General features: G+C 34.0%; 1 protein-coding gene across 1 annotated transcript in view; it reads right to left on the bottom strand.

Moving 5' to 3' along the window:
* Window positions 1–19,203, bottom strand: part of Smp_139730 (putative intraflagellar transport 81 (Carnitine deficiency-associated protein expressed in ventricle 1) (CDV-1 protein)) — a gene marked incomplete at both ends in the record, with an annotated part of 49,316 nt that overhangs the window by 12,108 nt on the left and 18,005 nt on the right. Inside the window, 4 exons of the mRNA XM_018790077.1 lie at window positions 2,892–3,104; window positions 5,158–5,454; window positions 10,496–10,659; window positions 17,774–17,858. Coding sequence (XP_018655456.1) covers window positions 2,892–3,104; window positions 5,158–5,454; window positions 10,496–10,659; window positions 17,774–17,858 — 759 coding nt within the window. The remainder of the gene's footprint in view (window positions 1–2,891; window positions 3,105–5,157; window positions 5,455–10,495; window positions 10,660–17,773; window positions 17,859–19,203) is intronic.

The raw sequence follows: 19,203 nt of genomic DNA, 5'->3' as shown, positions 1-19,203 counted from the left end.
TCTGAAAGTTAGGTGATAGAAAGAAATGAATTTATAAGTAACACTCTTGTTAATTCTTAACAATGATTCAAACTGTTATATCCCGAAGAGAATCAGGAATGGTAAATTTTGAGGACTATTTATGGACCAATACTATGTGTATATTTTTATTGTATAGTTGTTATGTAACTGAACTATTCATATTCGTATCCCTCCTAATATAAACTTTGTTTTGGCCTATGAACTATTACTATACGATTTACCATTATTGAGTTATCTCTAATCTATTATTTACTGTCCCACACATTCACAGCCACATTTGGTTGAATCTTGTACAAATGTTATTTTCTATTTTATGGTACGATATGGTCTGTTTGATAGATATATAAACTCGGTATGTTTGAAATATAACGATTCATATTGTAGAGGTTGTTATTGGTGTTCTGGACTTAACAGGCTGGACTAGGCAGATCGCAGGACACGACAAGTGCTCAAGACTACTCGTTCGGGTTTCATTTGTCATTGGTCCGATCGATAAATCACTGTTCTCTAATAGGCAGGTACAAGATAATATTAATTGTTGGCACACATTATAACACAAACAACTGGAAAAGTTATCTTATATACTATGATTAGAATGTTGTATTGTATAAGAATAAAATCTATGTTGACTAATCTAGAATAAACATTTTCATATATAAACACAAGTTATAAATGAAGTGTTGGTACCATTAAAATGGTATGGCAAACAAAATATGTTCATATAAACGTATATTAGAGTGCAATCATAATAATAATACATTTTATCATATACTATCAATTACTCAATGATTACGTCAATCTACCTTGTTTTTAGAATAAACTAGAATACATTGATTTTATATGTTATTACCCATTGAATAAATTAAATTTATATTAAGCATGGTATTACTTGCTTCTGATTAAATAAATACACGAATGTTCATTAGTTTAATGGAGTTGACAAGAAATCTTGTCAGAAGGGGTTTTTTGTGAAGATTTCAGTCGTTTTATAGTTGAAATCATGAGTCAATTGAAGCTAGACTGTCATGGAAAATCTGGAAGCACTGGACGGATGCGCACTGTTGGAGTCCTCCAATAGGACGAAAGGGCTGTCCAGTGCTTAGAGGTTTTCCATGGTGGTCTAGCTTTAATTGACTCATGATTTCAACTATGAGAAATCTTGTATCAAAGTTTTGTATTAGTCGGAAGTTGTTAGCAAGATGTACCTACAATCTAATGACCAATGATAATGTCTGTGATTTAAATTGAACTCAATCAACCTGGTACTTTGGCATTAAGAACTAAACACATATAACTTTGATTATAACTCAGTGAAAGACCAATTTATATGTACAGATATTTGTCAAAAATGTACATTATTAGCGGTATACATTTTTGTTACAGCTGGAATTCGAAGCAGCAAGTTAAATCATTGATTCAAACGATTAATATAAGGTATTTCCAGAGACAGTACAAATCGAAGGACGTTTAGAACACAGACTAACTATAGCTAGGTAAAAATTAACAGAATTAGATAGCTGTTTTGTTAGACTAAGTGACTCCTTAATACTAAGGACCTACAACCCTGTCAATGGATGAATCCGAAGCTTTAAAATCTTAGATCGACTGTGTTATCGTTAGGTAGTGAATTGACATCCAATAGTCAATTTGTGATATTGTGTAACCATCTTCCATTGGTATCAGTAATAACTGCTTCTCTTCTGACCTAGCCCACTTGTATCAGTCATGACTTGTAACTGGAGCTTCTTTGGACTAAGAACAAAATTATCATTTTAGATGGGAAGTTTGCGGACGAACCAGTTGTCCAATACTTTATCGCTTTTAAGCGTTATCTATATAACATTGTTCGCTTACATATGTTGTTCTATATAACATCAGTCCGTAATGTAAACTAAAGAAGTGAGATGGTTAAAGTGATTGGTCTGTAGTTAGTATCATAATATCATAATGTCTACTATTTTCTATTGACTTCTCTCATTGTTCACACAATTCTGTAACTCACAATAACATTATATAGTTCTTCATGTTATTATTTCTTAACAATACACATGTTGTGTATGATGCCTTTTTTCACTTCATAATAAATGTTTTCAAAACAACGTATACCTACATAACTACCATTTCGTTTCAACATGGAAATGTTACAAGAATGATCTGTAATTTTAAACAATTGAGAATGCCAAACATCATGTAGTAATCAATGATTACAATTCTAACAAAAGTTAACATACATAAAGAATTCCATTATCAGGAGCAAGTATAATTCATAATTAATTTTGTTCACAATTTATCCATTTATCAATATGAGGGTTGTACAGATTGTTAAGTTTTTGATTGAGATCATAAGTCGATCGATGTTAGGCCACCATTGAAAAACCAGGAAACACTAGACGGTCATTTCGTCCTAGTATGGGACTCCTCAACAGTGAGCACTCGCGATCCCGCTCGTGCGATTCAAACCTTGAATCTTCAGACTCGCACTTGAACGCTCAACCTCTACACCAATGAGCCGACATCCAACGGTGTTAAAGTCTAACTTCAACCAATCCACGAAATTGAGCAACCGTCCATCATTGTCTTCAGTGAGTTACTATCTTACAACAGACCCGATTGACTCATGATTTCAACAAACAAACATGGAACCTAGATTTTAAATCTTATCCTAACTATTATGTATGTTTTTTTAAGGCTTTTGCCACTTATTATATGTAATACAAATATTTTTCAAATTATTTTATTAGTTGATTTGATAGTAACTGCATTTAAGTACAAAGAAATATAACATTGACTATGACCTAGTTGTCAATCAATTTACTCCAATTTCTTTGCAAGGAAATTAAAAAAATATATAACAATAGTATTTATCTTACTTTGCCTAAATCTGTTTGAGTTTCCCAATAACTACTAATGCCATGTTCAGATTCTGCATTATCCAATGATGTTTTCATTTCATTCTCTTCATTACGTAATATTTCAATAGTTCTTGACAGTATTCCTTTTTCAGCACGTAACTCACTTAATTGGGCACGTTTTTGCTTATATATGGTATTTTTACTACGAAGTTTTGCAACATATCGTTGAAACTAAGTAGGAAAAAAAATTATGGAATTAGGGAAAAAGTCAGTTTTGAAACTATAATCATTTACTACTTAAGTATTATGGCAAAAAATTTCTTATCTATAAGTCAGTAGTAAGCAAGAAAACACTATAAAAATTAATGAATAGGAAACTGTCATGTTGTGCGGTGTTCGAGTCTGATATTTGATACACAAGCTTCCTACTCGCGAGCTCAACTGGCTGCTTTAGTGAGAAGACTGAGAGTAAGGAAGGCTTTTAGTGAACAAGTGAATCGAGCAGTAACTAAACACCCATTCATATATATACCTTTAAAACTGTTAACCATATATTTCAGCCAATGGGGTGTGCTTCATTCTTTGGAAGGGAAAATCAAACTCTTGGTCGATATCTAATTGACCCACTGTATCAAAAATCTAACAGTTTTCGAGACAGTCATCCAGTGTTTCTAGTTTCCCAGTGGTTATATGACATAGATTGGTTTGTGATATTATTAAAATCCAATAATTTTCACAACTGCAAACAGTTAATCGATGAAAGGTTGCGCAAGATCATGGATAAGTTGACATTAGACATTAACACTGTTGAACGCCGGCTCAACGGTCTAGAAGTTAAGCGTTCGCGCGCGAATCCGAGGGTACTGGGCCCAAGTCCTGAGTGCGCGATCGTGGATGTACACTACTGAGTCCCATACTCGAACGAAAAGGCCATACGCTACTTTTACATTTTTAGTGGTTGTCTTGATTAAGTTGGTTCATGACTGCTATAAAATGTCTGGGAATTATTTGACCTCCTTTATCTCTTTAAAGACATTACTAAACTGTTAGCTTAACGATAAGAATATAATGTTTCTGTCATTTTAATTTGGTTACTCATTTGCTCTCTAAAAAAAACGATTTGCAAAAGGTAGCACAACGTCAGAAATCGAACTTTCTACTCATTTGGATATAGCAGGTACACTATTATTTTATTATCGTATTCTTAAGAAACGTTAGTGTCTTATAGTTAAAGGAGTCGGTAGAGATTTTCGCAACTGTTTCGTGATAGATAGCATTCGTTAAATCTATAATATTTAGAGAAGTGATGTTTCACTTAAGATTTGATTTGATCCAAAGGAATATCGCAGACAGAGACACTACTACTGAGTAATGCAAGATACTATCAACTGTAATATATGAAGACTGAAATATTTAAAATGAGTAGCGAATGATGCTATTGTTGTTGATATATTTGCGCTAATTAATCAAAATGCAAAGTAGTTCAGAGTCAAAACTTATTTGACTATGTAAGTATACAAATATAATATAAATAAGCAAAGATACTATCCAGGATAGTTAACATAGGATTTCTCAGTATGATCAATAGTTTCTCTGAACGAGAGTAAAAGTTTAAATACACGTATATACATGTTCAATCGTGTCATTTCACTATCTTTATTGATATATATATATATATATATATATATATATATACCTTGTTAAGGTTATAAATCGGCTGGTGGGATAATGAATGTTTATCGACTGAGGTGATTGAGACATATACTAAGTATATCTATCCACTTCTAACCTCAATGTTCTATGTTGGTTTTTGCATTAATAGGTTGGAAGAAAGTTAAAGGCGACCAAACCAAGACGTTATATCAGTTCATGACTATAGGACTGAGCAGAGCTGGCAGTTGCAGACTGCCAGGTTGAGGTACAGTGGTTAAAGACGTTGGTTGACTTGGCTCGGAATTGGTCTTAATTGCATAAACTGATTCAAACATTACCTCTTGAATCTCCAGTTCTAAAATTACCTTATACTTTAGTCTCAAGAATTTATATTTTCTTCTGGAATCATGTTCTCTATGCCTAATGTCATCTACTTCCACTGATAATGTTTTTAATTCTACTACTTTGATATTTATCTTGATAGTCTTATCCCGTTGTACTGATATGACGTGATAACCTCAACCGATGCATATATGTGGGTTTTGATTTGTTTATAATTGACTAACTGATTGATATACATGAAAAATCTTTATCATGAAAAGAAATTAGAATGAAATCAACTACAGCTTACTTCATCAGTCTTTAAACAAGACAGATCTAACGCCTTATTTGTTGCAATCCCATCGCCATCTTCTCCATTCTGATCAATAGTTGATGATACACCTAATTGACTTTTTATTTCTTCAAGACGATTATTCAATTCAGATAGTCTATCACGTATTGTTGTTAACGTTTCAGCTGCCGCTAATTTTTTACGTCTTACAATAGCAGCTTGTTGACGAAATAATGAAATTTTATCATCAAATGGTTCATTCGAAATCATACGTCTTTCTATTAGTTTATTTAATTCCGAATTTGCATCTCGTAGCTAAATTATATTGAACATACAGAGAAGAAGATGAAAAAAGATATGATAGTTTATCAAGTTTATTATCAGAAAGGGTTTTTTTGTGGAGATTTAGTATTCGCATAGTTGAAAGCATGAGTCAATTGAAGCTAGACCACCAAGGAAAACCTGGAAGCACTAGACGGCCGTTTTGTCCTATTGTGGGACTCCTCAGCAGTGTGCATCCATGATCTCGCCTCGCGAGATTCGAACATATGCTCACTAGTGAGTGGTTTCAAGAGATAATTCCTGGAGTTCTAGTGAAAATCAGTGACCAATGGAGTTCAAACCGCGTCTGTTGTGAGATAGGAACTCACTGAAGACGATTGGTGAACGGTTGCTCAACTTCGTGGATTGGATGAAGTTAGACATTAACACCATCGGATGCCGGCTCAGCGGTCTAGAGTTTAAGTGCTATGGCGCGAAACTGGTAAGTCCTGGGGTCGAATCTCTTGAGGCGAGATCGTGGATGCGCACTGCTGAGGAGTGCCGCAATAGGACGAAACAGCCGTCCAATATTCCTAGATTTTCCATGTTGGTCTAGCTTCGATTGACTCATGCTTTCAACTTATCGAGTTTAGTAAATTATTTGAAAGAGTAAAAATTCCAAAAACGTTTTTACGTAACTCAAGATGTTTTATTCGGTGTTGTCGAGTCTTATACTACCGGTTAACAACAATATATGTACAACAGTAACATTAAATAGATTGGTATCTGAATAACGAGTGAGTTATCTGATCGTCAACGAGCGAAACTACCTTTGCCAACGTACAGTAACAACAACTGCCTGTACGTTCAACTTTAAAATAAAGATGAATTAACTGAAAGACTGCCATGGTCAGGTAAATGTAGGTCAGCTTAGTGCTTATTTTAAACAAAAACGAAACTGATTTATCGATAAAACATAGAAAAGCACAAATAAAAAATAAGTCATTATCACTGGTAAGTCTACAATTAACGAGAAGTAGTGATGCCTCATTATCAACCTTTTTAATTACATAAGTTTACTTTAGACAAATAATTACATCATGAATACAGTTATGAATACAGTTTGTCGATTAAGTGCTCTGGCGCGAGACCGGTAGGTCCTGGGTTCGAATTTCACGAGGCGGGATCGTGGATGTGCACTGCTGAGGATTCCCACAATAAGACTAAATGGTCGTCCAGTGCTTCCAGGTTTTCCATGGTGGTCTAACTTCAATTGATTCATTATCTCAACTATATAAAAATACAGTTAAATATTTAAAAGCATAAATTAGTTGTTCTAAACAAGCTTTAGACAATAAACCAAAGTAGTAAATGACTAATCGACTATTTTATTACATTCTAGAAGAACGAAGCTAACTTGTACGAATTAAACTAAAGATATTCAATGCAAAACTTTCGATCTATCAGAATGCCAAGTCTACACAAGTTTATCAAAACTAAACCGATTAACCAACATTTTTGTACTGTAATCGATACTCGCAAAAAATAAAAACATATTCTATATATTTCTAAGATGGCTGCGCAGTATCACTAACTGTACTAAGCTAAATATTGTAAACCATTAGATGTTGGTTAGGTGGTCTAATGGTTAAGCACATACCACTAGACCTGGAGGTTCTAGGTTTGATAACTGGTGGGGTCGTGGACACTCCCTTAAGGGATCTTCTATTAGGAAGAAACAGATATCCAATGAGTCATAGTTTCTAGTGGACGCCAAACTAGAATCAGTATATAATGTTTATTATGAAAAAGGTTTAAGAAATGTTGGCTTTTTCTCAAGTTTCAAGAAAACCTGTTCATAATAAGAAATATGTTGAAGTGTTATTTTATAATCCGCTTATATATAATCACTTTTAAAGTGAGTAGTATATTTTAGTCATTTTTTTATACATTTAGTCATGCATAACTATATTTTTCATATTATATGTGTACATACCATGATCTTTTAAAAATAAAGTCACTCAGTCAATCAAGCCTTGCTGAAGTGTACTGATTGCTGATATAAAATAACTTAAAGCTTAACTAGTATTCAAAGGCTTGAACAAAGAACTTTTAAGCATACAATTAAACTGTACGTTTTTCATAAGGTCTAAATTTATTCTATTCATGTCACTGAAGTTATAATTTTATTAACCGATTAGCTATAATCAATGAGTTATTCGAAAATGAAACTATGTAGTATTTTATTTTCTTCACTATAGACACATAGTGTTATGTATTCGGAGATACGTTTAAGAAGCAGATGTTGGATGGAGAAAATGTAATAATTCCTGTAGAACCAGGTGAACTGAGAGATTCACACAGTAGTGACCAGTAGAGGACATTATTTAGCAAGTCCGATGTTTTGAGTAGCCATAAAACATAAGTGCACACACTCGTCTACTTCTATGTTACTCTATTAACTCAGTTTTGTTGAATGAAGTTCTTTGACAGTGTTCAGAGTTTAGTTTGTGAAAGCATATTCAAATAAATATCGTGTTTGTTTCATTTTGTGAGAAAATGAAGAAACACATAATCCTATTTCATATTATCTGTTTGTCTTCAAAAATTACACTGACTGAAAATAAGACTTCAGTGTCATTTATAGAATACATTTAAATCTAGTGAGCTAAACATTGTTAAAATGTAGAAAAACAACAGAAATGTCAAGATTGTATTCGTAAAATACGATTAGTATTTCATTTGTTTGAGCTATAACTTTCTGATTCCGGTTTTACAATTCAATACCACTGACAATACATTCTATCTGATTAAACTGTTGTTAGAATACTAACTATTTCTATCACAATACATAACTATATCAAAGGTAGAGAAATAATTTTTATTCTACATGATAGTTGAAAACCCAGAGACTATTCGTTCAAAGAAAGTAAACTGATTAATCCAATAGGGAAAATAACATTTTCATTTATGTATGAGACAAATAACATCGTATAATTAAAGAACAATCGATTATTCAGACATAGTTGCAAAGGTCAGCAAACCTGAAGGTTTGTAGATGTTTAAAAAAAGAATTCGATTGGTCTAATAGCTTATTTATAAAACTTAACTTGATAAATCCTTTCGTTTCTATCAAAATCTTCCCACAAAACAGGCCAGTTTCTTATCATTTAAGGAGGTACAATAACTATAATTTAAGAAGCTAACAGTTTACAGAGGTTCATCAAATGTAAACACTGATATGTACACTAATATTGTGACTAGAACAACAAATGATAGTTTGGGAACGAATCAATAAAGTTCATATTTCTTTTTATTTTATGTAAGAATTTCACCTCTTTTAGACGATATCTGTCAAGATAATGTTGACGAATTTCGGTAACAACATAATGAAATGTTATTGAAACAGTTGACATTGAGATCAGAAAGCCAAGACGCGAGCTTTGTCCTACTTAGGATTCGTCAGGTGGATGCACTTCTATTTCAGAGTTGATGTGAATTTCGGGACTGGGATCAAGTACCATTCACTTCAAACGTCATCGCGTTAGCTACTGAGTTCAGATAGCCTCTGACTTGTGCCATAGGATGAACTTTGGTTAGTATAAATTGGTTGTTTGGATTTTACATCTCCGCTTAAAATGCTTGCGACTTAATGACAAAATCGAGGAAATACTTACAGCGTGCACATATACCAAAAGAGACTGATCAATTTCAGTCCTCAACATGAATGGGAAGATTCATCCAACCAATAATAAAAGGATTATCCAAACGGTTTGTTATTTTACACTGATTTTACTCATTTTGATAAGCAACAAACAATAAATATTCATTGCTTATTGAAAAGTTGACGAAATAACGCAGATATTTTTTCGTTCACAAGTCTTATTCATGTCAAACATATGTAAGTACCAATTGCTCTATATTAATGACGAAATCAGTATAGGATTTTGGAGATTCTTAAGTTTTTAATTACCATCATGAACCGATCACTGTTAGACTATCGCTGAAAACCCGGAAGCACTGGACGATTTTCTAGTCCTAGTATGGGACTCCTTAGCAGTGCGTATCCACTATCCCTCACTCGGGACTTGAACCCAGGATCTTCGGCCTCACGCTAAAGCTTAACCTTTAGACCACAGAGCCGGTATCGAACGGTGTTGATGTCTAACTTCAATCAATCCGTGACATTGTCATTGCATCACAACAGACACCGATGGACTCCATTGGTCACGACTTCTCACTAAAACTCCAGGAAATCCATCCTGAAACTAGTCGCTAGTGCTTCCAATACTTCCAGGTTTTCAAAGGTGGTCTAACATTGAATTGGTCGACATGTGTAAGATTTAGAACATACAAAATGGAATCAATTTATTTTAACCTATAATACTAGATTATTTTTACGTTGCAAAAATTTAAAATCTGTTACGGTTTTTAAAATGAATATAAAATTAGAATTAAACAACAAAATGATCTTAATAATTGGATGGTGACTAACAGTGTAATCCAGAATGTACATTTCGTCCTACTTGGGACTTGTCAACTGGATATACCTGAATCCCAGAGTTGATGACTATCTAGACTCAGTAACTAAATGGATAACGCGATAGCTTTAGAAGCGAATGGTACTGTGTTCGATTCCTGGAGTGAAAATCAACTCTGAAATGCAAGTACATCTATCTGACAAATCTCAAATGAGATGAAACGCATATTCTGGATTTCATTACTAGCCACCATCCATCTTTACTTATAATGATTATGATATAAGGCAATATCTGAACGATCTGCACAGGATACACATATACCAATACGAAACTGATCAATTGCACTCCTAAACATAAGTAGGAAGCAAATATGGATAGTGGCTATCAGTGGAATCCAAGACACGCGTTTCGTCCTATTTGGGATTTGTCAGCTGGATGTAACTGCATCTCAGAGTTGATGTTCACTCCGGGACTCGGATCCAGTACTGTTCGTTTTAAACGCCATAGCGTTATCTACTCAGCTACTGAACAAACAATACTAATTGAATCAATCGGAAGATTTAAAAAACCAAAAAACAACAACACAAAAACTGGATTATAATCCTAATCATTACTTGTTGATTAAGTTGATCAAGAAATGATTGATTCATAGCTGGTTGTAATACAACTTTTGTTACATTTTCAATATATGTCTTTATATTTAATAATTCTTTAGGTAATTTTTCAGATAACATATATTGATTAATTTTTGTTTCTTCTTCAATACGTTGTATTAAAGCTAAAATAATTTGAGTAAAAAATAAGGAACTTAAATAATGCAAATAACAAAAAATGTAAAGTACATGTTAATCAAAAATGGAACACACACATACTTACACACACACACACACACACTCACACACACAAACATTGGACTCATTTCTATTTGGAACTGCTCAGAAAGGTGTTAATCTATATTTATTATTTTTTAAAAAAAAGTAATGTGATATTCAAATGATATTTTATAAGAAATACATTTCTGAATGATTGATTTACTTGCCAAAGTTAAGCACTATTTTAATTGACTTAGGTTACTTATATCCATATAAGTAGTATTTAACGATGGTCAGGCGTTAATTGTATTTCAGTAAAAGATCGATAATGAAAAAAAAACAGGAACGAAACGCAATTGGTATAGAAATGCATGAACAATAATGATAATAATCGGAGATGATGGACTGTTATTCGCAGAAGGAACGTTCAAGATTGAGATAACTGAATAATAGTTTGCAAATTAACTATTTACTATATCAGAAGGGGTTTTGTGGAGATTTAGTATTTCCATAGTTGAAAGTGTGAGTCAATTGAAGCTAGACCACCAGGGAAAACCTGGAAGCACTGGACGGCCGTTTCGTCCTATTGTGGAACTCCTCAGCAGTGCGCATCCACGACCTTGCCTCTCAAGATACGAACCACATTGGTAAACGGTTGCTCGACTTCGTGGATTGATTGGAGTTAGACATAAACACCATAGGATGCCGGCTCAGTGGTCTATCGGTTAAGTGCTCTGGCGCAAGACTGGTAGGTCCTGGATTCGAATCTGGCGAGGCGAGATCGTGGATGCGCACTGCTTAGGAGTCCCACAATAGGACGAAACGGCCGTCCAGTATTTACTATATGGTTCTCATATTTTACTAAAATAATCTGTATTTTGTCCCCACTCGTTGTTTTTGTTCGCTATAATTCGACCGGTTCATAGAGCAGGTATCTGTCATAAAGTAATGATACCGCCAATTAGAGAAAGGTGGTTTATCGACTGGATCAATGACGCATAAACGCGTACAAATAGTCTAGAGTGCTTATCAGTCTTTCTTTCTGCCTAGCCTTGCCTGTTGAGTCCAAAACACAAATCTCAGCCTCCGTGATATGAATCATGTATTTCAAACATACTGGATTTATATAAAAGTCAAAGAGACTAAATCATGCAATAAAATAAGAAATAAAATTTGTAAAAGATCAAACCAAAAAGTGGCTGTGGGGCACTGTAATTAGTAGACTGGGCATAACTTAAGAACAGTAAATCATATAATAATAATCTATAGGTCAAAATAAAACTTATAATAAGCGGGACATGATTATACATAGTTTAGTAACTTAACAATTATACGATAAAAATATATGTATAGTATTAGTTCAGAAATAGGTTCGAACAGTTACCATTCATTATTCTCAACGGGATATATCAAGATCTTTGTAAAGTGATGTGAAAAAGAGTATATTGCATTGTGTTTCAGTAATGAACTACGTATACAATGTTAAATTCTTATACATAGAACAGCTCATCAACGTCATAGTATCAGTAAGATCAAGAACCTTCGTAGATAACTCATTTAGATAATGGAACTTTTATCAAATTAACGTAGGCAAAAGATTTACTGAAAAATTAACTATCAGTGTGATATTCAGTTGTGTAGCTTTGAAATTGTCCATCGACAAATCGATTCACAATTTGTTCATTATGATACATATACAAAAAATTCCCCTTTGTAGATAGTATTGCTTCTAGTACTTGTGGTTCATTATTTGCCTCAGTGTACATAAACGGATGACTTAAATTTGAGTGAGTGGATTTTTTTGTTAGTTAAGTCGTATCTACTCCATCGTACCTTCGAATAATTGAAGATTACTTAGTTTTTGGAATGAATTATGATTATATACTATCTGTGAGTAACTTTCTCGGAAATATAGTTATAGGCATCTGCACTTTTGAAGTTGTATTACATGTAACTTTATTTACTAAATATCTAACAACACAAAAGCACAATATCACACAATGTTTAGCAATCGCTAACTGTTCAGAATTCTCTAGAATGACCTCATTTTCAATAAAACCAGGAATAAGATAATGCCAGATGATATTTACTTGATATATGAAATTCTTAAATCAAACAGAAAGAAATTAGTTTAGATTGAAGTTAATGTGAATAAAGGAAGTATTCAGCGTACTGTATGTTCAGAATAACAAGAACTAATCAAAATATGTAACCCTGATGGATGATCTGATTGTAAAGCCTTCATTTCCATTTGACATAGCAGCATAAACAATTGTTTCACAGGGAAATGAGTAATTCAATATTATTTAACAAAGGCCAAACAAGTCATTTCTGATGACTTTGTGTATGATTAGTTGTTATCAGGTACTGTGTTATTATTAAGTACATTAATATTCTCATTTACTATAATGTGGATGCGCACTGCTGAGAAGTCTCACACTTGAATGAAACGGTTCTCCAGTGCTTCCAGGTTTTCCGTGGTGGTCTAGCTTCAATTTACTCATGAATTCAACCATAAAATACATTTCTATTTGACTAAATTTTGTTTTGTACATCAGTAGATTGAAGTTGTAATGATAAGAAGTCTATCGGCAAATTTTCTCAAATCAGCATTGCGATAATTTAAAAATTTCTAGACATTCAGGTTAATCGACAATTAACTAATACATCCACATAAAAATTGATCTACCAACTTGTGATCCAAAGATCACTCAATCACATGATCATAGATCAATTTAAGAGAATTAGTCAATAAGAATGTAAATGTTTTTGCTAATAACTAATCACAACCAAAGTTATCAAAATGGACTGATTTTGGCAATTATTAATAAATTCTCAGTGGCCGAGTGGATAACGCGATGGCGTTTGAAGCGAAAGGTACTGGGTTCGAGTCCCAGAGGGAACATCAATTCCGAGATGCAGGAACATCTAGTTGACGAGTCCCAAATAGGACGAAACGTGTGTCCTGGATTCCACTGCTAGCCACTATTCATTTTCATCCAATAACATTACTTTGTTAAAGCCCCCAAATGACGGGAGAGTCCACTCTCCCTCTGCAAATGCTCTCACATGGCCATGCGAATATAGCCTCTGACAGGGAAGTCCTACTCACTGCCTTCTCATAGCATTACTGTTGTTTACGAAATTGTGAGGACGAAAGGCGAATGTCCGGCGCTTTAACCGGGTTGGTGGATATGGAGGATCAACCTAGGGGAGTTGGAAAACCCTCATTCCAAACCAATGGTGCACATGAGCTCCATTATCCAGAGGGAACAAATGGCGTATGAACCAATTGTTGGTCACCGGCTACCATGAGAATGCATCTCCTCACGATGCTCCACTGCCTTGTGGATCAGACCTTTAGGTCAAAGGCTCGGGGTGTGGCCCCCTAAGAAAACCATCTGCTTCAGTTTGGGCACCTGAGCAGTATCACAGCCCTCACACAAATAAATGAAATGATGACTCTAAATTGTTTCATTCTATTTTAAGTCTGTACTGACAATCAATTTTATTTGAATAGACATTGATAAGCCTTTAAAATAATTCATCCTGTTCAGATATAAAGCAGAATATAAGATCAGATCAACTACATTCCTAGTTTCTTTACAAATCAGAAATACTGAATATAAGTCATTAATATATAGTTCTAAACATGACATACAGTAAGCATTAATAACAAAAAGAGAAGGAAGGAATTATTAATAAATATATTATTGTTATATCCCAACGAGTAAGAAAAATTGTATTTCCGGTATTTCGTGACCTAATATAAGCCATTTCTTCAGAGTAAATAAATAACCAACAATTAAATTAATTCAAGTTTTAATAGTACAAAGGAAATAATGCAGAATACTCTGACACATAAATTAATACAGTGACAGGTCATACAAAGTCATTTTGATCAAGAAGAATTTGACATTGACATATTCAGACCTGTTATGATTTTGATTTTTTCAAAAATATTCAGTATTGTTTCCTTTATACTATTTAAACTTGTGTTAATTTAATGTTGGTTGTTGATTTACTCTGAAGAAGTGGCCTACATTCAGTTACGAAACATCAGAAATACAATCTTTCTACTTATTGAGATATAACAAAAATATATATTTATTATTCAGTCTCATTCTCTCTACCCAAAGCTCAATTTATTTGGATTGGTTGAAGTTAAACATTAACACCGTTGAATGCCAGCCGGCTCAGTGGTCTATCGGTTAAGTGCTCCGGCGCGAGACTGTTAGGTCCTGGGTTCGAATCTCGCGAAGCGGGATCGTGGATGCGCACTGCTGAGGAGTCCCACAATAGGACAAAACGGCCGTCTAGTGCTTCCAGGTTCTCCATGGTGGTCTACCTTCAATTGACTCATGATTACAACTATGAAAATTATTTGAAATTATCAAGTTCAACATTGTTATGCATATCAATAAAAGAAGGACTTAATCAAATACAAAATTTTATGATACATTATTGTCCATTCAGTAACATTTGACTATTCATTCTATTAACTAACAAGATATAATTAATTCTGTGTTTGTTTGTTTGTTTTTCATCGAAGTGAACTTTCAAACTTAATTTTTCTAATCAATTTTGTTTACTAAACATAAATTGAATTTGAAAAATATTTATGATCAATAGATGTAAATTTATAAGCAAAGATGGATAGTGGCTAACAGTGGAATCCAGGAGGCGCGTTTCGTCCCATTTGGGACTCGTCAACTGGATGTACGTGTATCTCAGAGTTGGTGTTCACTCTGAGACTCGAACCCAGTACCGTCCGCTTCAAACGCCATCGCGTTATTCACTCAGCTACTGAGTCCTGATAGCCACTTGCTTGTGCAATAGGGTGAAGCGAAAGGTACTTGGCTCGAGTCCCAGAGTGAACATCAATTCTGAGATGCAGTTACATCCAGTTGACGAGTCCCAAAGGGAACGAAACGCGCACCCTGGATTTCACTGCTATCCACTATCCATCTTTACTTGTAAAGCTTGTGGCTTCAGACTATATCGAAGCAATACTCACAGTATGCACATATGCCAATAAGAGACTGATCAATTGCAGTCTTAAACGTCAATGGGAAGATTCAATCAAACAATAGCAAGTGAATTCGCAGATGTAGATTTAGTTCCAAATTGATGTTGAATAAGTTCAATTACTATACAATGAAGTAAACATTCCATTTTACGTAGATACGTAAGCATATTTCATATCCGTATTATTTGAAGAATTTTAGAGTGTTCAATCATAAAGATATATAACATTGTTGTTGAAGAGTAGTAAGTATGGAATGTTTGAGATTTACAGGTAACAGATCTTTTCTATGGAGAAATAAAATGACATTTATGGTGAATCATTTACTGAAGTTCTAAATCTTCCTAAGTGATTATGGGTTTTGAATTTGTCTTTTATGAATAACCACCCAGATATTGAAAAATAATTGAAGATAGTGACGATAGTCATTTCCTTGATAAAAACATGAGAGTTACTAGAACTAAAAAAATCAAAGGTTTTTGTTTATAGAAAGTATTTTCATATGCCTTGGAATTCAAAACTGATCAGTTATCTGGCGTACTTAAAAATTGTCTATATGGAAAGATTAGGAGAATACTTAACGCATATAAACCTCAACACACTATTACAAACTAAAATTTGTTTTCCGTATGCGTACAAGATAAGCTTTATCGTACGGTCACTTGTACGTATGTCTTCCAGTTCACTTATTCTCCATGAGCGACGTATATTATATGGTGAGATAAGATGGTGGTTGGAGGTGGTCAACAGGAAACTCTGGACCCGGGTTTCGTGCTACTTGGCACTCCTCAGCAAGGCGTACCTGTACCATCTTATCTCATAATAGTGCACGCATTGTCGAGCCACCTAGACTGATGGACACATTGCGACTTGATCGATAGCATTCGGTCAGCACTAAGAAGGACTTGACACGCATGACATTGATCACCACCCAGTGATCAATCAATTGTGAGTATATTATATGTAATTATTGCTCTACTTCAACAAGTATAAGCGAAAAAAATTCTTTTTCCTACATGTATTAGTTTAAAATGGTTCTTGGACATTTAACTGACTTTGATTCATCAACTAAACGGTAAATTGATTTTACGGTTTTTTGCTGAATCTGTTCAAACAAAAACAACTCCCTAAAACTCAGTATTACTTGTTTGAATCTTCACATTGATGTTTAGGACTGCAACTGGTCAGTCTCTAATTGGTATATTTGCTAACTGTGCGTATTGCCTCTATACAGCCTTATTTCACAAGCATGGTAAGCAAAGATGGATAGTGACTAGCAGTGGAATTCAGGACACGCATTTCGTCCCATTTGGGACTCGTCAGCTGGATGTACCTAAATCTCAGAATTGATGTTCACTCTGGGACTCGACCCAGTACCTCAACAGTTGCAGTCCTAAACATCGATGTGAAGATGCAAACAAGTAATACTAAGTGAATTTAAACTTCACCCCATTGCACAAGCAAGTGGCTATCAGGACTCAGTAGCTGAGTGGATAATGCGATGGCGTTTGAAGCGAAAGGTACTTAGTTAGAGTCCCGGAGTGAACATCAACTACGAGATGCAGTTACATCCAGCTGACGAGTCCCGAATAGGACTAAACGCGCGTCTTGGATTCCACTGCTAGCCACTATCCACCTTTGCTTACAACTCCCTGAAACGTCTGTAGATGTATAACTAATCATAAGATAGAAACCGAACCCTTTCGTTATCGTAACTTGAATATACTACTATCATGAATCTTCTTCTACATAGTTTTGTACCTTTAAATGCACATCCTACAATATTTTTACGTCTTCTGAGTCTACTCACTAATAACTATTTCCACTATCATTCCACCTGTTAAAGTTCTGATTTTCTGGTGTAAAAAAGTTATTCAGAAAGAAATTAAGGTTGTTTATTTCATTTAAACTTTTTGCCTATCTACAACGATCACAGAAACTTAACAGCAGAAAATCTCATTATTTGTGTAATAAACTTAAAAGATTAATTTGTACACAACAGCTGAATTACCAGAATATAATAAAAACAATGTCATATTTTCATGAATTCCTACCTGTTGCTGTCGACCCAGTTGTAGCTTTTCTTAATTCTTTAAGTTGTTGTTGAGTTATTTGAATACGTTGATCTATGTTTGCTATCTTGAAAGCGATTGCAAATAAAATATAAATTTTGATAATAATATTTCAGTAGACAATAACTAATCAACTACAGAAGCAGTTGAGTCGGTTTGATTGATTTGTTTTCATTTTAGAAAAAAAAACAATATTTTTAGGTAGCTACTTATATAAATAATAAGTAGTGTGAATCAATAGAGTTAATTTTGTGACATATGTTCTGTACTTAATTTCTTGAACTCATTTAACACAATGCTACATTTCTCAGTATAGTTTACTGTAAAACCGGATGAACATAAGTGGTGGTAAATACAATGTTTCAGCGCTGCACACAAACTGATGAGCGCTAAGTACTGTCACGCTATAGTTTATTTGAGATCTGACAGTAATATTAGTGGTACGGGCAGAACAAGCGAATTAGCTCTGATAGTCACGTGATTTTCTTCTCTTCAAATATTTTGAAAATTTAAAAATAAATGGACACAGGTAGTTAATGTCAGTTTTTCAAGATTGTTGTTGTGACTGACAATTGAATAACCAAGAGGGAATACATAGAAAGTTTCTCAGTGTCATCTTTTTCATTTCGCACATCTTTCATGTCAGTTTTTTAAGAACTTCTTAATCCTAAGGATTAAACAATCTGTCTTAGCCTTTCTGTTCTCTGATAGATCGCTATTTGTTCACATCAAAAGGTGAGACACAGAAACAATCTAAATTTGTAATGTCTTCTTAATTAATTAGGTTTGCATTCATTCAAAATTGCTCAACAACGATGAAACATTTTTTGAGAAGCTTAAACAACCAACATATTTTAAGTCTTTTTCCGTTAACCAATCAAGATTTTCTACAGGAAACTGCGGCCAGATAATAATTTGAAACTAATAACACTACCGAGCTTTATTAGGTGTAGTCCGACTCACTCCTTGTATTTATCCTTTTGAAGATGTCTTTCAACCACATTCTTTTTGAATACATCTGAACAAATGAGCACTGAAATTTAGGTTGATAAGTGGCATTCAATTAGCGACATACTATATGGTGGGTAGAAACCATTTTTTGAATCGTTCAAAGCGAACAGTTTGGCAGTATCAATGCCGAGACTGGACTTGATGGTTTCAAAAATTGAGCGTTGGGTAAAAAGCTAACAATAAATATATTTTTTGTGATATCCCAATCAGTAGAAAGTTGTATTTCTGACGTTTCGTGACTTAATGTAAGCCATTTTTCAGAGTAAACAATTAATCGAATTAAGATTAACGCAAGTTTGTCCCAAACTTTTCTACTCATCGGAATATCATAAAAGACATATCTATTACAAGCAGTAGATAAAAACTAATACTTTGGAGAGCTGATTTATGAAAAATGGTTC

Source organism: Schistosoma mansoni, chromosome W (genome assembly GCF_000237925.1).
Source record: "Schistosoma mansoni strain Puerto Rico chromosome W, complete genome".
NCBI classification, from domain to species: Eukaryota; Metazoa; Platyhelminthes; class Trematoda; order Strigeidida; family Schistosomatidae; genus Schistosoma; species Schistosoma mansoni.
This window is presented reverse-complemented; position numbering and strand designations above follow the sequence as displayed.